The following is a 22,199-nucleotide window of genomic DNA, read 5'->3' on the forward strand; positions in this document are numbered from 1 at the left end:
AGACGGCTAAATGAATTCTTTCCCTGTACTAAGGCTGCTACAGTTGTGTTGTAAAGAAGGGAGAGTTACCTCTAAGAGGAGCTCCACACTATCCACCTGAAGTTCTTGCAGACCCACGATCTGTACCACATGCTTGCTATCTTCTCTTGCAAAGAGCCTGCAGATGCAAGAACATGGTTGGCAATGACAGAGCTGCTGTAATAGGCTTCGTTCTTGCCTTCCCAGAAACAACTCCACTACTCCCCCACCATTAAGTAGCAGTTTTGCCCTCTGGGTAGGATTCATGTTTACTCTCCCCAGCCATTCCCACATCTTCTGGCCCCCACCCAGGATTTCAGGGGTGGTTCTTGATCGTTGTAAATGAATCAGCATCTTTGGCTACAATTAAAAGAATGAAAGTATAGGAGGGGAGGAGAACAACAACAACAAAAAATAATGCATGTATAACCCAAACTATGCCAATCAGTAAATGGTGTATTCCTGACTAGAGTGACTGGTTCAGGGGTGGATATGGGATCCCTATACAGTAGGTCCAATCAAAATAAAGTACTAGTCTCTGGTTGTTAGGTGCCTGGGGGTTAGGTGCTTCCTCTCTCTCTGGAAGTAAAAGCATGTGGCCCTGGGAGCAGTTGCCACCATTTAGCATTCACAAAAGAGATAGTTCTGGAATGAAACTGACACCATAGAAAGTAGAGCAGAGATGCAAAGAAACCAGGTCCTTATAACAAACATCCCTGAGCTGCTATAGTAAAGGCACAAAGGCCTGAATGATCGCTAGGTTTTCTAGTTACATGAGCTAATGACTTCCTTAAATGCTTAAGTCAGTATAAGTGGGATTTTATTTTACTTGCAACATAAGCAGTCCTGATATATCTTCTAAGGTAACAAGGAAGAGCTGGTGCTGCAACTGAATGACTGAGGCCTGCATGTAAAGTAATAAGTGGTTATGGTCTACCAACATCATTAAATCAGTCCCATGTATTGAGTCTATCAAAGACCCTAAGATTATTTTTTCCCCTAATAAGATAGTGATTAAAAAGAGAAATTATATTCTCCAAAAATTATTTTTTCTTAGCCTATGCTTCTCCCAAGTTTCCAAGTTTTTATAGGATTGGAGGAAAACAGTTCACTGATACCCATGACCATTCAGAAAACAACTCTATTAGAACACTTAGGCTTCCGGAATAAAAGATGGATCTAGCTTTCAGAACCCTCATGTAATTCCTGGACATACTTCCCAGGCCCTGAGCTCACCCCAGAAATGTTCCTAATAGACATCCCAAAATATACTGCTAGATTTTAAATAGTATGAGCAAGATTTCTATCACTTTGTATGCAAGGGTATAAAAACAATTCATCCTCTATTTTTAAGAGTTAATTTGAAGATCTTAAACTCTGGTGTCTAGTTTAAGAGGTGAACTAAGCATATATATTTTTTTATCTATGTTTGTCAAAGCTCCACTATTATTATGAAATATATATTTTATTATAAAAATAACAGGATAAATCATAACAGCTCTAAACAAATAAGACAGTGTGCCCATCAGTGGGTCAGGATATTTCAAAAGTTTCAAAAGTCCCAGAATGGGAGAAAAAAAAAAAGAGATATTAGCCAATTAACCAGAGATTTAAAAACAAAACAGAACACAAAAAGCACAAAAAACCCACAGCTCAAGACACTCACAGAGTTAAATCTGGGTCTTCCCTACTGAGCTCTAGAGAAGCTTCAAACCAGGAATTAGCATATCCCCATCCTTTTGGCTATAATTAAAGAATGCAAATATATAGGGTAATATTCCTGGTTCATTCATTAAAGAATTATACTCACTACAGCTGAATAATCTGACTGTCTCTTCACACGAACAAAGGAACCACACACATAGCACAATGGTGCTTTAATTTTCATGCTAACTATTCTTTAAAGGAAGTGGCCATTCTGACTAGAAAGGGCCCCTAATAAGATTGTTGGGGCTGGAAGAGAAGACATGATTAAGTTAACTTCAGGCTTCAAAACCAACACAGAGAGGATGAAAAAGAAAGGTAGCTCTTTGCCAAAGCAATCCCAGAGTGGCACCCTCCTTTATTTGGCACAAATGAACCCCCAAAACCTATATATTCTCTGAACTGTGGCATACCCAGAGGTCCCTTTTGGTTAGAATAGTCCACAGAACAATGGCTCGCCTAAACCCACTCAGTGGCCTCTCCAGTTATGCTACTCAATACTCCAGTGCCCCTCTACACTGGGGGCTGGTCTAACCACACTTCCCCTACTGAACTGGAGCTGCTACTCCACCTTCACTCCCAATTTCAGTGCTTGCCTGGAGCTCATAGAACTTTCATGTCCTTTTGGACAGCTCTGTAGGGGCATGGATACCTTTGTTGTGGGGCTAGTCTATTTCACTGATTTGGTTTCCCCAGCCTTCTACGATGCTCAGCCTCAACTCACTCCTCTCCACCTGGTGTAACTATTCCCAATGTGTCTCAGGTCTGGTTAATTCTATTATGACAAACTTTTATCCTTCCATTTCCCCTACTTCCTCTCTCCTCCCTATTTCCCAGTCAGTCAATACCTTCACAACTTCACTGCCTCCTACTTAGTCAGTCATCTGTTTCAATCTAAATAAAACTTTATGCCATAAAAATACAATAGGGAATTAAAATCAGAACTACTAAATATATTTCTAAATTATTACATTATGTCATAAGGGCAAGAGTTTAAGCCTTATTAGAGTTAAAAGTCTAATGTGAATTAAAGAGATTTTCTTCTCATTCAACTGACTTAGAAAACTATCATGAAGTCCACCCTAATATTACTGAGGAAAAAAAGAAACAAGAAAAAGTGGGAAACATTATTTATAGTTCTTCCAGTGTAATAATAGGTCAAAAGAATAAGACGGTATTTAAGTATATGTTGATTTCCTGACCTCCTGAAATTAGACCTCTTTCATAGACCAAAATAAAAGGGATAATCTTTGGATAAACATTAGAATACTGATCACTTGAAAGGCTAATTTACATCTTTCTCTAGCTGAACTGACAGTCTAAAAAATATGTATCTGATTCAGGAGACTTCATTTCACAAATGGCATTAATGTACCAAAGATTCTCATTAAATCATATGATTCAGTGGGACTCTGGCTTAAAACAACAATGAACAGATTTACAGTTTTACACTCATATCCAGTACCTTTTTCTTCTATTTAGGAGGTCATAAAGCTGTCCACAGTAGATTTCATAGAAGCTGATCCACACAAAGAGGTGCCTTCTTGGCTGGGACACTTCTAGTTGCCTGAAGATATCTTTGGCAGCCAGAGCATACAGTCCTGGGTTCTGATGAGTTCCTATCATGGTGTAGGTCTTTCCAGCACCTGTCTGTCCATATGCAAAGCAAGTGGCATTGCCTCTGAGAGAAGAATAATTTGTATCACTTATACATGAGAAAAATGCTAATCTACCCACAGATTTTTTAAAAAAATCCTCACGCAAAGACATGCTTATTGATTTTTAAAGAGTGGGGGAGAAAGGGAGAGAGGGAGAGAAACATCGACTGGTTGCCTCTCATACACACCCCAACCAGGGACTGAACCCGCAACCTAGGCATCAAGGAATCAAAATTGTGACCTTTCGGTTTACAGAACAATGCTCCAACCAACTGAACCATACCAGCAAGGGCTCTTTCCATAGATTTTTAATGACAAAAGTCAGGTTGAAAAGAATCTTTGACAAAATTCAGCTATAAACATACAATCCTTTTAAGGAGAGGAGGGCTTTACATTATCAAAACATAAGAAGAGGAGAAAACATTCTCAAAGCAGTACATGAGTTTTCTGACGGAAATTTTTTATGGAGCTGGTAAGACCATAAGACAACTCTAGATGATAAGGAAACAAGGACTCCTGCTAGATGCTTTAGAGGATCCCAGAGAAGATGATTTTGTGTCAATCTGGAAAGACAAGTCTGATGAAAGAATAGAGAATTAAATACAATAAATAATAGAAGATCATGTGATAAATATGATGGTAACAACCACTCATATGAATATTAAGGAAGTACAGACAGAGGTGAAATCAATATAAGCACAATATTTGAGGAAGGACTCATAAAAGACCTTTTCTCAGGGCCTCAGTTCTCACTTTCATCAATAAATTGCTGGGTTACTTGATTTCTAAGATCCCTTCTATCCCTGATGTTCTGTGATTCTAAGTGAGAATCACGACTCTTGCATGTGGAAAAATGTGTGCACATACCCTGTATGAGTGTAAAGAACTGCAGAATAAGAGGTGGAAAGGAGAGTTAAAAGACCAACCTACCAATCGCCGTATGTTTTAAGAGCAGTTGCAGGCCAAGATTACCTGAGTATTATGGAATCCGAGTATGTATAATAGTACTAAGTAGAAAGTGAACGTGGTGATGTTAGGTAGTAAGTAGCTATTGCAGACTCTTGAACAGGAATCACCTAGATTAATGATGACAGTTGCTGCTTTTTGAGAAAAAAACATGCATAGACACAAGGATAGGGGAAGGCTGGAGGTAGGTAGAGATGAACACAAAGAAAGGGAGCTGAAGCCAGGTAGAACCAAAGAGTGATACAACAGGAGCAAAAGAACCATGGAAGTGTGAGAATCAAGAGATGGGAGCTAATCAGATTTCAACTCCTTGAAGCACAGATCAGTTACTTCTTATCTTTTAAACCATGGCTCCCAGGCCCTAGCCAGGTAGCTCAGTTGGTTAGTGTTGTCACGATACACCAAGGCTGTGGAGGTTGCAGGTTTGATATCTGGTCAGGGCACATAAAAGAAGCAACCAATGAATGCATAAATAAGTGAAGCGACAAATCAGTATTTCTCTCTTGTATCCCTCCCTCTCTCTCCAAAAACAATAAGTTAAATAAAATAAAAACTGTGGCTGCCAGCAGTGTGGGTATTTAAATACAGGGATAGAGGCACAGTTAGGAAAATGATTACAGAAGGAAAATTTGAACACACTGAAGACCTAGCAGAATGAGAGTAGAGAACATCATCTTGCTTGTCTTTGGAACATTTTAGTGATGAGCTTTTAAAAGAAAAAAACAAATATGGTCATGAGGAATCTCTATTACACTTTATAGAATGTATATATAGTTAAGCTATATTTAACTGGCAACTCTCTTATTTTTTATTTGTAATGTCCTAACATCCAAATTCTAACTGAATTTCAAAATTTACTCTCTCAAATAGCACTCCCTAGATTTGGTGCATAAGAAATTGAATGTGAAAGATACTTTACTTTTTTTAGTTTGCCCATACAAATAATTATAAAAAGGTTAAATGACTTCTACAAAACAATGATAAAAAGACAACAAAAAAATGGGCTAATGAAGACATTTAAATGACCAATAAGCACATGAAAAGATGCTCAATATTATTAGGCATCAGGAAAGTTCTAATTAAAAACACAATAAGATACAGTTCCATACCCAACAGACTAACTAACATAGAAAAGGCTGGGTGAGGATGCAGAACTGGAATTCTCATATATTGATTGCTGTTGGAAGTATAAAGTAATGGATGGAAAACTGTTTGACATTTTCTTATAAACACACCTATCCTATAAGGCATCAATTCCATTTATAGGCTTTTATCTAAGATAAACGAAAACATGTCCACAAAATACTTGTATAAAAATGTCTATGTAGCTTTATTCATAATAGTCCAAAAATGGAAACAACCCAAATGAAAATCAACAGGAGAAAGGATAAACAAATTATGGTATATTCATAGAAGGGAATATTAACCTAGCAATAAAAACAATGGGTACATGCAACAACATGTACTAATACAAAAACAAACAAAAAACTTTGTTAAGCAAAGAAGCCAGGCATAAAAGAACATATAATGATTCTACTACTAATCTATAGTGACAGAAAGCACGTCAGTGGTTAATAAGACCTGGGGGTGATGGTAGGAAATTAACTAAAAAGGGACATAAGAATTTCCAGGAGTAGTGAAAATGTTCTATATATTGTTCTAGTATTGGTTAGATAAATGTATACAACTATCAGAACTCATTAAACCTGAATATTTCTTATGACCAGTGTATCTTATTGCATGTAAATTATACCTCCTTTTTTTTTTTAAGATTTTATTTGTTTTTAGAGAGAGGGGAAAGGAGGGAGAAAGGGAGGGAGAGAAACACCAATGTGTAGTTGCCTCTTGTACACCCTCAACTGGGGACCTGAGCTGACCTGCAAGCAGGCATGTGCCCTGACTGGGAATCGAACCAGCAACTCCTTGGTTCACAGGCTGGTGCTCAGTCCACTGAGCTACACCAGCCAGGGCTATATCTCATTTTTTAATGTTATAAAAGTTATTTAAAAAAATAAAAATTGAAATACTCTACAACAGCGGTTCTCAACCTGTGGGTTGCAACCCCTTTGGGGGTCGAACGATCCTTTCACAGGGGTTGCCTAAGACCATTGGAAAACACATATATAAGTACATACTGTTTTTGTGATTAATAACTATGCTTTAATTATGTTCAATTTGTAACAATGAAAATACATCCTGCATATCAGATATTTACATTACGATTCATAACAGTAGCAAAAATACAGTTATGAAGTAGCAACAAAAATAATTTTATGGTTGGGGGTCACCACAACACGAGGAACTGTATTAAAGGGTTGCAGCATTAGGAAGGTTGAGAACCACTGCTCTAGAATCAGCAACTCTAGCAGATTGTTTAGCATACATGCCTACATTTTAAATATACTACAGAAGACCCTACTACCTTTTCTGTACCATTTAATGTTTATTAAATGTAAATAATTATTTCAAAATAAAATCCTTTAAAATTTATTGATTTGGGGGGGAGAGAGAGAGAGAGAGACATTGCTTTGTTGTTCCATTTATTTATGCACTCATTGGTTGTTTCTTGTATGTGTCCTGACTGGGGATCAAACCCACAGCCTTGGGGTTTCTGAACAATGTTCTAACCAACTGAGCTAGCCAACCAGGGGCTATTTCAAAATTTAAAAACTACATTTATGAAATAAAGTATAATCTATATTACACTTTATAGAATTTATAGTGGATAAGTGATAGTCAGTTATCTACCCCACTCCAAGGAAAAAATTAATGAAACTAGCCAGAATACATAACTCCTAGTATCAAAAGTTCAAACTAACTACAACCACTTAAACCTTTTTATTCTGAGGACTTTGATGAAATTATATTGTTATCAGCTTATATTTTTCCACTAAGCACAGAGAATCAATATCATCAGTGTAAAAGAAAATTTGCTGAAAATTCCTAAATGCTTAGTAAATCCTACAAAGAGAGACAATGAATTTTCCAAAAGAGACTAATCCAAATTCATAAGATCAAAACATAAATTCATGCTTAATTCAAAAGAACTAAAAATAGCACAGGTGATATTTATTTTTAAAAATATCATTTGTGGAAAATAGAAAGTAAAGAGCAAGAGAAGCAAAAAATTACTATCATACCCATTGAAAATATGCTGAATGAGTGGGTGAGTAGTCTCCATGTATACATCCTGATTGGTACATGCCTCATCAAAGACTTCATCAAAATAAAAAACATGCTGAAAAAGAAATTTTGTTTTTATAGAGACATTTTCTTCACCACTATCCCAATTAACACATGATAAAGGCACAAATACATTTTTAACTAATAGTAACTGACTATAATAAACTAATAAATAAATAAGAAAAAAGGAAACAACCCTGTCAAACGATAGGGCCTGCTTCTACTTGAGATCTCTGTTAGACATGTTCTTATAATATAAAAAACTAAGGCACACAATTTTTATTCTCTCTTAAGTGAAGTAAATTGATGAGTACAAGAGTGAGCCAACCTTCCTTAGGTCCAGGAAAGAAACTAAATTCTATGGAGATTATCCTCATAGCTTGGCTATGGCTAACATGACATAAGGAGGGAATTCTGGAGGAAGACTTCCATTCCATAAGTTACACAGCTTAACTTTTAATTTCATACATATTTATTGCTCAGCTGGTAGCAGTAAGCACTTGGATGGATCCAAAGATAAAGACATTACCCTACCATTACCCCACCCTATCACCTGAAGATGTTAATCCAGACAAGTTTACAAATGACTGTAAGGTAGAAAAATTTGAGAGATAAAATACATGTGAAATTCAAAGGAGAAACATATTTCCTCTGATCGAGAAAGACTTTATGAGAAAACAACTATACTGAGAATGGGCCCTGGGGAAAGGGAAATTTGAGAGGTAGAGATGAAGGCAGGGAAGGTATTCTAAGCACAGTGGAAACATGAGCTGAGTCAAAGCAGGAAAGCACAAGGACTGTTTAGGGAACAGGGAGAATTCAATGTGGTTGAAATATAGGATCTTGGTAGAAAGAAAAGTACAAAAGAAGACTAGAATAATGAGTTATGACTATGTCGTAGGGGTCTTAGGATTAAGGGAGGGGGTGAAATGCTCTTACTTAATTTGGTAAACAGTGGGAAGACAATAAAAAACTTTGCAAAGGAGAGAGGAATGATCTGAGCCATTTTATTGGAAGATTAATCTGGTTTCACACTGTGAATGGGCTGGGAACAGGAACACTAGTAATTCAGTGGTGAAGTACAAAGGGTCTAAATTAGATGATGATAATGGAAATAAAGGAGATGAATGCATATAAAATTTGGCATCTGACTGAATGTGGGAAGTTGGAGATAAAAAGGAATCTAAAATGACTCCCAAATGAAAAGTAATCTGGAAAAGGACAGATAGAAGACCCCATTAAATTGGGTCTGGTAAGCATCAGTTCAGGAGCCATAGTCAAATGCATAATTTAGAGGCTTACCATGTTGGAAGCCCAAATACATCTGAGTAAGAAACCCTAACAATTTCAAGCCTCATTGTAGCATCATAATGGTAGTCCATACATAATGAATAAGAGATAAGGCTCTATCTTCTGCTACTTTATGGACCTAATGTAAATATCCAGTTAAGAAAAAATTGTATTGGAAAATCCAGAAAAGTCAACTGGGGCCAATTTACTGTGGATAACTCTACCCCAGATTCAATTCATGTACCATAACATCACATTAGAGTGGAAATTTGTTAGGTCATCTAAGAAGAAATTGGGGCCCCCAAAACAAATTTATCAGTTAGAAAAAATCTCCAAAAGTTAGGAGGTGAGAAACTAATGAATCTGTGCAGAATAAAGATATCTGTGAACTTTTAGTATTTTGAAAAATGTGATATGATTTTAAGAGCAGTAAAATGTTTATAATTGCTGAATCTGGGTGACAGGTACATGGGGGTTCATTATACTCTTGATTAAGCTTGAAAATGGCAAATAATAAAATATAATATAAAATATGGCTTTAATGAACATGATTTATATCTAATTCATAACTGGTCTTTAAGCAAGGAGTCAAATCCATTCATTGATCAAATATCACCAATGGTCTTTATAGTCAAGTATGAGATAAAGAACAAAATACATTTTATATAGTTGACATTTCTCAGGAAAATAAGAAACAAATGAACAGAAGTAAATATAGAAATACATTTTTTTGGCTTTCATTTATTTCATGAAGTATATAGCTATTTTTCCTTTTCTTCTACAAGTATTCGTGAATAACTTCAGACCCTGAGTAAAACACCTTAGAAAGCACTTATTAACTGAAATGATTAGTATCTTACCTTTCAACAGAATTTAGGTACTAACAATTAAAAATAATAAATAAATAAATTTAAAAGAACTTAGGGATTGATTTTCCCAGTAGTTTTATAAGTATCTTTAATGAAAGATATGTGAACATGTAAGATTATCATAATTCATAAAGTCATCTGCATCACCTTCATTTGATCATACTTTATCGGTGAGGTTGGATTAACACTTTGGCCTTGATATGATCAGAGTTTCATAGTTTATTTTTTAAATAAGTTTTTTCAGATTATAAAAGTAGTATGTATTTATAGACATACTGGAAAGACACACTTATAACAGGTAATACTGGTAACCTTCCAAGAGGAAATGGAATTAGAGACACTTCTTATTGTATACTCTTTTGTACCTTTTGATTTTGAAATAGGTGAATCTATCCTATTCAAAAGTTTTTACATTTTGACATAAAAGTAACAACACAGTTGACTCTATAAGACTATACAATATTGAAAACAACAGAGAAGAAAATCAAATTATCTGTAAATTTCACTAATCAGAGATAGCCACTATTGACTTAAAAAAATTTTTTTATAAGAGTTTATTTTAGTCAGACTTCAGGCAAAGATGGAGGCATAGGTAAACAGGCTTCACCTCCCTGTTTACTACAGCAAAAATTACAAATACACTACAAAACAAGTATCACCCAGATTCATCAGAAAATCGAGCCGTATGGAAGTCTGACAATCAAGGATTTAAAGAAGCCACATTCATCCAGACAGGTAGGAAGGGCGGGTAAGTGAGTGGTGCAGAGGCGCAGAGATGGATAAAAGTTGGGAGGGATACCATGAGAGCGAGGGATCCCAGTCCCAGTCCAGACCACCCAGCCCAGGGTTCCAGTGCCAGGAAGATAAGTCCCTATAACTTCTGGCTGTAAAAGCCAGTGGGGGTTGGGTGGGCAGAAGAACTGATGGATTCTCAGGAGACTCCTCTTAAAGGGCCCACAATGATCTTAGGGCTTATACAGACCCACTCCCTCTGGGATTCAGTGCCAGGGCAACAGCTTGAAGAGCAGCAGTGGTACATGGAGAGAAACTGAAGTGACTGGTAACAGGGCAAGGGCCGGGAGACAGCTTCCCCCCAGGCAAAACTCCAGAGGCCAGGCAGCAGCACTGTTTCCTCTCCAAGCCCTCCCCCACAGAGTCACAGAGATGTGACACAGGTTGCCCCGCCCTGATGATTATCTAAGGCTCTTCCCCAAACCACATATAGGTACGCTTTTCTACAAATAGGCCATGCTACTAAGACAGGGAGTCAAAGTAGCTCCACCTAATACACAGAAACAAACATAGGGAGGCTGCCAAATTGAGGAGACAAGGAAATATAGCCCAAATGAAAAACGAAAAAACAGAACAAAAATAGAAAAAGAACTAAACAAAACAGAGATAGCCAACCTATCAGATGCAGAGTTCAAAACACTGGTGATCAGGATGCTCAAAGACCTCATTGAGTACTGCAACAGCATAAAAAAAGACCCAGGAAGAAATAAAGGTTACACTAAGTGAAATAAAGAAAAATCTATAGGGAACCAACAGTGAAGCCAAGAACTAAATCAACAATTTGGAACATAAGGAAGAAATAAGCATTCAATCAGAACAGCAAGAAGAAAAAAGAATTAAAAAAAACAAACAAATAGGGACAGACTAAGGACCCTCTGGGACGTCTTCACACATACCAACATCTGAATCACAGGGGTGCCAGAAGGAGAAAAGGAAGAGCAAGAAATTGAAAGCTTGTTTGAAAAAAAAACAAAAAAACTTCCTTGATTTGGTGAAGGAAATAGACATACAAGAACAGGAAGCACAGAGAGTCCCAAACAAGTTGGACCCAAAGAGGAACACACCAAGACACATGATAATTAAAATACCAAAGGTTAAAGAGAAAGAGAATTAAAAGCAGCAAAAGTAAAAAAGAGAGTTACCTACAAAGGAGTTCCCATAAGACTGTCAGTTGATTTCTCAAAAGAAACTCTGCAAGAAGGGACTGGCAAGAAGTATTCAAATTGATGAAAAGCAAAGACCTATAACCTAGATTATTCTATTCAACTATGCTATCATTTAGAATGGAAGGGCAGATAAAATGCTTCCCAAACAAGGTAAAACTAAAACTCATCATCACCAAGCCATTATTACAGGAAATTTTAAAGGGATTTACTGTATTTTTTGCTCCATAAGATGCACCCCCCGCCCCAGAAGTGGGGGGAAACTGTCTGTGCATCTTATGGAGCAAATATTGTGTCACAGAATGTGATGTCTATTACCTGACCTGTCAGCAGTGGAAACAGCTGTTAGAAGAGGAAGTGGTGGGCCCATGCGAAACCCCTGGGGATGTTTAATGTCCCACTTTACTGCTGAATCTCAGGGTATCTGGTCAGTATGAAGATAGCGAAAAAAGTAATGTCAGTGATTGTAAGCAACTGAGCTTCATAAATTCTGACACTAGCGATGAGTTCCTGGGATTCCCAGAAAACTAGAAGAGTACTTGAACCTTAAAGTCTCTCCTCATTTGTTAATGACCACAATGATAGTACACCATTTGGTTCAGAATATTTTTTTTCTTGTTTTCCTCCTTTAAACCTACGTCCATCTTATGGTCAGGTGCGTCTTATAGTGTGAAAAATATGGTATTTAAGAAAAAGATCAAAACTCTGAACATTAAAATGGCAACAAATTCACAACTATCAACAACTGAATCTAAAAAACAAACGAAGCAGACTTCCGGCCAAGATGAACACACTGCATCTCCACAACGAAGAAAAAATACAACTACCTAAAAACTAGAGACAACCAAAAGTTCCAGATAATCAAGCTGTATGGAAGTCCAACAAACTAAAGATATAAAGATATAAAGAAAAAATACTCATCCAGACAGGTTGGAGGGGCGGGGGCAGGGCCAGGGCAGAGAGGACGCGGTGTGCAGGTGGTAGCAGCAGGCCAGCGGAAAGCGCAGTCACACATTTTAAAAAGTGGGGAGGGACACGTGGGGAGTGCTCCCAACACGAGACCAGACTGCACAGCTCATGGTTCCAGCACCAGGGAAAATAAAGCCTCATTGCTTCTGACTGTGCAAACCAGAGGGGGTTGGGGCGGAGGAAGAAGCTGCTGGTCTCTCAGCAGAGTCCACTTGTCTAAAGGGCTCCACGGTCCTAGAACATCCACAGACCCACCCACCCTGGGAACAAATGCCAGGGCAACAACTAGAGGGGTGCCAGGCCCATACAGAAGTGGGAGAAGTTCCTGGAAAAGGGGTGAGTGCTGAGCAAGTGGTATTGTTCCCTCAGACCCCTCTCCTCCACACAGTGCCACAACATCATGAAATGGGTTGTCCTGTACTGACGAATATCAAAGGCTCCACCCTTTACAATTTAACAGGTGCAACAGCTCTACCTAAGACACAGAGGCAAACAAACACAGAAGCCTGTCAAGATGAGGAGACAGAGAAGAATGGTCCAAAAGACGAAACAGATCAAGGTTCCAGTGGGAGAACTAAGCGAAGAGGAGATAGCCAACCTAACAGATTAGAGTGCAAAACACTGGTGATAAAGATGCTCACAGGCTTGACAGTATGCTTAAGTATGGCAGAAACATAAAGGAAGTAGTGAAGTCTATGCTAAACGAAACAAAGGAAAATCCACACAAAATCAATGGTGAAGGAAAGGAAACCAAGGTTCAAATCAATGATTTGGAACATAAGGAAGAAAAAACAGTCAACCCGTACAGAATGAGGAAACAAAAATTGAAAAAAATGAGGAGAGGCTTAGGAACCTCTGGGACAACTTTAAACATACCAACATCCAAATCATAGGGGTGCCAGAAGGAGAAGAGGAAGAGCAAGAAATTGAAAGCTTACATGAAAAAATAATGAAGGAAAACTTCCTTAATTTGGCGAAGGAAATAGACATACAACTCCAGGAAGCACAGAGTCCCAAACAAGTTAGATTCAAGGAGGACCACACCAAGACACATCATAATTAAAAGCCCAGGGTTCAAGATAAAGAGAGAATCTTAAAAGGAGCAAAAGAAAAGCAGAGAGTTACCTATAATGGGTACCTAGAAGACTGTCAGCTGATTTCTCAAAAGAAACTTTGCAGGCAAGAAGAAACTGGCAAGAAGTATTCAATGTGATGAAAAGCAAGGACCTACAACCTACATTACTCTATCCAGCAAAGCTATCATTTGGAATGGAAGGACAGATAAAGTGCTTCCCAGACAAGGTAAAGCGAAAGGAGTTCATCATCACCAAGCCCTTATTATATGAAATGTTAAAAGGACTTACTTAGGAAAAATAAGATAAAAATTATGAACATTAAAATGACAACAAACTCACAGCTATCAACAACTGAATCTAAAAAATAAAAACAAAATCCAACTAAGCAAACCAGAATAGGAACAGAATCATAGGTATGGGGATCATTTGGAGGGTTATCAACTGGGAGGGGGAAGAGGGAGAAATGGGGAAATGGTGCAGGGATTAAGAAGCATACTTGATTGGTACAAAATAGACAGGGGGAAGTTAAGAAAAATATAGGAAAGGGTGAAGCCAAAGAACTTATATGCATGAACCATGGACATGAGTTAAGGGGGGTGGGATTGCTAGAGGGAAGCGGGGTACTGGGCAGAGGGGAGCAAAGGGAAAAAAATTGTGACTACTCTAACAACATAATCAATAAAATATTCTTTAAAAAAACTAAGCAAACAAGCAGAACAGGAAAAGAATCATAGATATGGAGCTGATTTCGAGGGTTATCAGCTGGGAGGGGGAAGGAGGAGAGTGAGGGTAAGGGTGCAGGGATTAAGAAGTACATATTGGTAGGTACAAAATAGACAGGGGGATGTTAAGAACAGTGTAGGAAATGGAGTAGCCAAAGAACTTATATGCTTGACCCATGGACATGAACTAAAGGGGGGTATTGCTGGAGGGAATGAGGGGAATGGGCGGAGGGGGACAAAGGGGAAAAAATTGGACAAATTTAATAGCATAATCAATAAAATATATATTTTAAAGAAGAGTTTATTTTAGCCAAACTGATGACACTGTTAGGAAGCAAGATCTTAAGTGCTCTGGCCACTGTTGACTTTTGCTATTTTTCAGTACTCTTTTTTCTCTAATTTTTTTCCAAGAAATTGAAATGAAACATATACAGGTTTGTTTCTTTGTTTTTTCATTTATTACAATAATATAAAATTCAATGGTAAGTAGCATAACATGTATATGATCACATATACTAAGTGACAAAAGAAGGTTTGACAAGATAGAATATTTAAATGAACACAAACATAAATAGGCTTAAAAATAAAACCCAAAGAATCTAGGATTAATATTTGTTTCCTATAAACCTCTTCTCTCTATGTAAGAAAGGAAGAAAAGGTGGGAGTGTGGGAGAACCCTCCTATCAGTTTTATATTATAGCATTGATAGGTAAGGACTTTGATCTATGAGAGCAAAGGTCCAAAGTTCAAACAGCCAAGAAAGTGCTACGGAAACTATGGGTATTCAATAAATATTGATCAATGATAATAACAAAGAAGTAAGGTTATTGTGTTTTGGGATAATGGAAAAACACAAAAGACAAAATGATGCCTCCTTGAGGGAATTATTGTGACAGAAGCATCATTAAGGCAATCTTGGGTAGATGGTGATTGGATAGGGCTATTACTATCGCTGTAAGTAGCTATTACAACTAATTGTTCATTTGAACCATCTTCAAAATAAATACCTCCCACCTAGACCTAACAGACTGTGCATTGATCAGCAATCAATAAGGCTGTTAAAGTGATTGGGTTAGTTATACAGTGGCCTAGTAATTTAGTGCCCATAAAAAGACTCAGTGGACTATTTTGAATGTTACTTTTAAACCCAATTTTGGTAACCAAAGAAGAAGAACAATGCAGGTGTAAAAGGGTGGAGGGAGTGTTAAAAATTTGACTTCAGTGTTAAAAGACTTGTTCTAGTACAGTAAGATCTCAGCTGGCTAAGGTGAAATGCTAGCACGCCAGATTACTCACTATATTTTTTTCTACCAATCACTGAATTTTGAGGCGACAGAGAGACAGAGAGAGAGAGAGACAGGGACAGAGAGAGAAGAGGAGGGGAGGGGAGGAGGAGGGAAGAGAGGAGGGGAGGGGAGGAGGAGGGAAGAGAGGAGGGGAGGGGAGGAGGAGGGAAGAGAGGAGGGGAGGGATATAATATGAATATTCTAGAGAGGCAGATTCAGAGTAAGAGAAACTCTTTAATTCCCAAATTTTAACTTCTGGTGGATTATCCCCCTGGCTTTAGATTATTCACAATTGCGTCACAATTTTAGGAGTACCTAAATTACATTATCTATCATCTATGTGGTTTGCTGCTTCCCTATGAGACTGAAGAGTTATCAGTTTAGAATAAATTCCTTTCAATACCACATCCTTTCTCCTTGGACTCTTCATGATTTATTCTGGCAGGGAGTGTACATTTTTTATGTGTCTGAGCAACTAGTGTTTTATTTAAACCCTTGCATGTTAGATGTAAAATTATATCCCTGGATTATATTCACCTACTGCAATCTACCCTGGACAAAGTGACCTGCTCAAAGAACATGATTTCCACCAAATTAAGTCTAAACTCAAAGACAGTTGAGAATCAAAATAAGCAGTTGGCTGGCAAGCTGGAGCTTTGTTGCTCAAAAATATATCCTCCATTATTAAACTCCAGACTCTCACTCAACAGTGAGAAGATCACACAGTGAGAGAGAGGTGAGTATTGAGAATGTCTGACCATCTCATAGTCATTTAGGGGCATGTGCTCAGCGACTAGTCCTGTCTATCACCAATTCATTATTTAAATTCCTTTTATCCTCTCATTCCCCTTCTTTTTGCTGAATATGTATAATTAAATTCACATAAAGCATGTATAATATAACCTTACTGCACTTGAGCGGAGAAATTATGTTTTTGTATCCCCCAATTTTATTTAAAAAATAAAGGTCCAGGGTATCAATGATTTAATGCAATGTTACATCAGAGATGAGCCAACACCCAAGCCAGAAACTGGATTTAAGAATCTGTATGTTGCCACTCAAACAAAAAGCAAAACTTTCACATATTTAATAATATTAGTTCCAAACACAAAAGGAAAGCATCATACCTGCAGAATATACTGTGTGAGGTCAACTGCTTCTTTCTTCTCATGAACAAGTAGAGTTTCTTTGTCTTCTACAGTAATAATATTAATTTCTCCACGACGTACCTCCCTCATGCCCAGAGGGCGTTTTCGAACACAAACTCTGATTTTCTCCATCTCAGTCCAAGGATTCTCTTTGTCTGAGGTGTTCTGTCTGATACAGTATGTTAATAAGTGGGCCTTTATTTTAATAATAGAATAAGGCTACTTAAGATATCAAAGTATCAGTACATTTTGTTATAAATTAGGTGAGATATACATACGTTGCATATTAAAGTTTTGACACTGAGAAGTTATTAGCTAAATCCTGATTACTTCTCTCTATCCCTATTTCACTCCAAAAAATAAAAATAAAAAATCCTGACCAAAACAAACAAACAAAAATCACCCCAAACCTTAAGAGTTTGTTTTAGCTCTAAAATATGTGTTTGGCTTCCAGATGTGGTCCTTCAAAAGGCTTCTAATAATGTATAATTGATGCTCTTCCTTTACATCCCCAACTCAGGCTAATCAATCTTCAAAATCTAATGCAATATGCTGCTACCATCCCTCCAAGGTCTTTATAAGACCCAAACCCTTGCTTCCTTTCAGTCCAATCATTCTTGTACATTTATTTTTAAAAATATTAAAAAATTTGTATTTATTGATTTCAGAGAGAGACAGTGAGAGAGAAACACCTATTTGTTGTTCCACTTATTCATGCACTCATTGATTATTCTTGTATGTGCCCTAACCAGGCATATTGGGACAATGCTCCAACCAACTGAGCTACCCAGCCAGGGATAGTTTTCTTGATCATTTAATGTAATTTCTACTTTAATCCTACCTGAATTTACTAAATACCTTGAAGTATGTGGGAGGTTTCAATGTACTTTTCCCCTGTTCTTCCCAGATATATTCTGCTTTTGTCTTATTCTTGTACTTCCATTTTTTTCCCACGCTGATATGTATTTATTTGTTAGAACACAATTCAACATTTCTTCTTCCTAGGACAATTTTATGACTGGTTCTATCCACCACTAATTCATCCTTCTATTCAGATGAATTTCTTCTCTGACTCTGACTTCAGTGAACTCATCAATCTTAGCATTCAGAATATTTAAGGCAAATAGCTCTTGGGTCAGGAATACAAAATTTATCAGCTTTACTTGCTAAACCTAATGGTGGTATATATGAACACCATATATGTAAAAACTGACCACTTACCTATAAATTCCTTTAATCTACGTAACAAGAAAATAGAATTCTTGAAAGTAGGAGTTTTACAAGAATCAATGCCTCTGGTGTATATCCTAAGAATGTCTTAGCAAGACAAATTATCCTTTCCTTTACACTTTTTACACTTTAGAATTTGACTAACAGCCCGTAAAAAGCCTTTATATTTTATTATTTTTTAACTTAAATTTATTTGGGTGACAGTGGTTAATAAGATCATATAGATTTCAAGTGGACATTTCTATGACACAATCTATATATTGCATGGTATGTCCACCAGTCAAATTGTCTTCTGTTATCATATATTTTAAATAGGATATCTCACTATATAATTGTTTCATATCAATTTCAATTTTATGAGCCCTACAGCTGGCTAGAAAATTACTTTTTGACAGGATCTAAATTGGTAAAAAGTGGCAAATAAATTTCTAATATAATGTATAAAGGATTACTCAAGGCTTTTAAAGCATATTTTGTCTTTTAACCAACATATAGCAGACTTTTAAAAACATACCATTTTTCAGTAAAGTGTGACAAAATTTTGACAATCATTAAAAGTAGACCTTTCGGTCTATGGGACAATTCTCCAACCGAGTCATACTGGCCAGCACCCAATTTAGATTTTTATGTGTTGTTCAATGAAGGACTGTAACAGTCAAGAAAATATTTGTTCTTTCACCAATAGGACAGCAATAATCCTGGCTTTGTTGATCATGAGACTAGTCCTTTCACAACTGAAAGACAACAGTACTGTATGTTCTGTGCTCTGTTAAACCAACCACTGCAAAAGTTTTCGGGAACACTATAAAAATTCACTGATGTATTTCAAATTACTAAAGTTACTTTTATCTTTAAAACCGGGTCTTCTATTTTTTTTTAAATAAAAGAACTGGTTGGTTATGGGATCCTCTGAAACCTTAGCCAATATAAGACCAGATGTAAATATTGTGTTTTAAGGTATGGATAATAGCCTTAAAAAAGAGAGAAAGAAAATGTGGCTCATGACATTATTCTGTTTCTCTATAACTCACCACCTTAAACTTTTAAACAAAACAAGCAATATGCGTTATTTAATTTTTTTCTATAATACCAATGTTAGTATTAAGTATTACTTGATATTTCACTCCTCAGGGACCTTATTTAAAATTATAACTTGAAAATAATTTATTGTCACCCTGATTCTCAAACCCTAAACTCCATCAATAGTGTCTTACTCTGTGCAATCACCAAAATCATCTGTTCTTCCAGGGCTAGCTGGAATTGTAGAAGGTACTCAAAATCAGGACGATGTTTCAATATGTGCAGGTAAATTAACTTCTCCAAAGACCTACTTAATTCAACTACATGCTATCTGTTTTTAACTAAGCTTTATGTCTCCTGGTTGGTGGAAGTAAATTCGATATCCAAAAACATATCCTGCGGATTGTGTAATTTTTCTCCCCACTGCCTAAGGCTAGTTAATTGTTTTACTTTCATGGATGCATTAGATGTATCATGTTTTACTATAATAAATAATAGAAATAGGTCTGCTATAGGAATAATAGCAGACCAGGGCAAGTAGCAGCTGCTTGATGTACATGAACAATATTATCTTTCATGCATCTGGAAAGTCCTAATTTTGCATTAATTTTCCCTTATCAAGGTATTTCTATTATCAATGCAGAAGCTGCTATCATTTTCTGTAAGTGAGGAGTAGGTTGCACTCCTCTGGTCATGAAGAGGCCTGCCCTTGCTTAAATCTACCCTCCCCTCAAAAAATAATTAATTAATTAATTAATTAATTAAAAATAAATTATTACCTGATAGCAGAATGAGGGATTCCATAGTTATACCCTGAAACATGAGAGACTCTTTGAATAATGGGAATATCACCATCTCCCAGTATTGGAGAGAGGCGATTTGATGAAAAGAGTGAAGAATTAGTTTCTGTTTGCCCATAGGAAGCAGCAGCTATGGCACTCAGAATTCTTGTTTTTGTTTGGTACTGGGAATGATCTGGTAGCATGTGCTCCAGCACTTTTAGGTAACTAGACTTCTGTTCATTTGCAGGAAAATCTGACAAATTGCATATTTCAATCCCATAGTTGCTGGTAGTTCTGTCTTTGCTGTCAGTCAGAGAATCAAAATGCAGTTGTCTGCGAGGTCCAGATCTGGGTTCCCGAGGCTTGCTGTATAGGCTGCTTGTCTGAAGAGGATGCTCTGGGCAACTGACTGCTTTATCTTCTTCCTGCATAATCTTAATGATTTTGATGAGTTGGAAAAGACGTTTGCGGTCGTTCATGTCATGGACTCCCAATTTGGAGTAGTCCTTCATTGTAACCTTTGCTAATTCATCTATTTTCTGAAGGCCAAGGGCAGTAAAATGAGGATAATACTGGGAAAGTTCAGCTTCACAAAGACATTCATACAACCAGGATGTCATTTTTGTGAACAGGTTTCTGTAAACTCTGAAGAAGAAAAAAAGTCTGTCATTTATAACCCAGTATATATAATACAATTATTCTTTTCAAAAATGAAAACCACAAAACATGCAGAAAAATCCATTCTAGTATACCAAGTTTCCAATAAATACGTTTTTCTTCTGAAATGATTAAACAGCATAGTGCACAAAGATGCTTATGATGCATTTGTAGTAACAGATATAGTTTACTCATCTGCTTAATAAAAAGAGACTTCCAATTGTATATATACATAGCTACAGGCACACACACTTAACACAAGTCACTTACTTATTTCTACCGAGTGCTTTCCAACCTTGCAATGCCTACTTAACACATGCCACAAACTACTGAAACATTGCTCTCAACCACTGATTGTAGCAGGACTAATTTTAGATGTTCAAGTTAACGTCAAGGCATGTTGCACAACTGTTTCCATGATTAATGAACAAAGGCTAAGAACTCTTTTAGAATGGAAAGCAGAATTAAATAGCAAACCACAGAGGATTATAAACTAATATAACTCTGAGAAAATCACATTTGTATCTGCTGAGTACTTGTAAAAGTTAGACATCATTAATTTGGAATCTACTGATTCACAATTTCAGATTATTCTAAAAAGTCTACCTGTACAGAATATAAATAAAAGAGTTCACCTAGGAAATTAATACTATGGTCAAGATTTTAAATAACTGCACATTAAAATGCTTAATATGCCAAGTATTTAATTAAATACTAACAAATTATATGGTAATAACATAATTCTGGTCTATTATTAAAGTCATGACCCTGAAGAGTCCATACCACTGTTAAGTTCAAGTTCATGAGAATATTCAAAAGCAAGTAAGTCACATTTTCTTTAAAAAAAATTTTTTTAATTCAGTTTGCAAAATTTGATTAGTTCTTGGTAAAACTTTTCTGTTTTTCATTTTAATTTACATTTTGTTTTCATTCTAGGAGAAATAGAGGAGTCAGGGCTGAGTTATAATGATGATTAAAGGACCTTGCATAATTAACTTCAGAGGAAATGGTACTTAGGCTATTGAAAAGGCCAAAGGAGCTAGCTCAGTAACACATCCTAAACTCATCCTGACCTTTCCCTTTTGTGGCAGATAGGGGTAAAAAAAGCCACAAATTCTTTGCTGATCTTTTCATCAAGAGATGAAATTTATGTCTCCTTCCATTGCTGGGCTTGTGACTTGTTTTAGCCAAGAGAATGTGGGAGGAACAACACTGTGTGACTTTTATGCCTGTCTCAAGAGTCCTGGCAGCTTCTGTTCTCTTGGAACTCTTCTGCTGCCCAGCCTGCAGCCAACATCAAAGCAAGATGTATGAGAGAAGCCATTTTAGACTATTTAGCCCATGTGGTGCCACCAGATGACTGCAGGCACATGAGTGACTCCAGGTGAGAACGGAACTATGTAAGCAAATAAAAGAGTAATTGTTTTAAGCCACCAAGCTTTGGCTTACACAGTAGTGGATAACTGCAACACCCCTTCTATGAGTTTTTTTAAAAGATTTTATTTATTTATTTATTTTTAGAGAGGGGAAGTGAGGGAGAAAGAGATGGAGAGAAACACGAACATGAGAGAGAGACATTGATCAGTTGCCCCTCCTATGTGCCCCAGCCGGGACCAAACCTGCAACCCAGGCATGTGCCCTGACCTGGAGTCAAATGGGCAAACAT

At 36.9% G+C, this 22,199-nt stretch overlaps 1 protein-coding gene across 1 annotated transcript in view; it reads right to left on the reverse strand.

Moving 5' to 3' along the window:
- KIF24 (kinesin family member 24) overlaps positions 1 to 20,515 on the reverse strand; it is a 46,563-nt gene extending 26,048 nt beyond the window's left edge. The window contains exons 1-5 of the mRNA XM_090274300.1: positions 19,874 to 20,515; positions 16,824 to 17,013; positions 7,487 to 7,584; positions 3,188 to 3,403; positions 70 to 157 (exon numbers count right to left, since the gene is read on the reverse strand). Of these exons, the coding sequence (XP_090130426.1) occupies positions 70 to 157; positions 3,188 to 3,403; positions 7,487 to 7,584; positions 16,824 to 17,013; positions 19,874 to 20,496 (1,215 nt within the window). The 5' untranslated portion in view covers positions 20,497 to 20,515. The remainder of the gene's footprint in view (positions 1 to 69; positions 158 to 3,187; positions 3,404 to 7,486; positions 7,585 to 16,823; positions 17,014 to 19,873) is intronic.
- Between the last annotated feature and the right edge of the window lie 1,684 nt (positions 20,516 to 22,199).

The sequence above is a fragment of the Furipterus horrens genome, unplaced genomic scaffold (assembly GCF_987537825.1).
Source record: "Furipterus horrens unplaced genomic scaffold, mFurHor1.1.pri manual_scaffold_4, whole genome shotgun sequence".
NCBI classification, from domain to species: Eukaryota; Metazoa; Chordata; class Mammalia; order Chiroptera; family Furipteridae; genus Furipterus; species Furipterus horrens.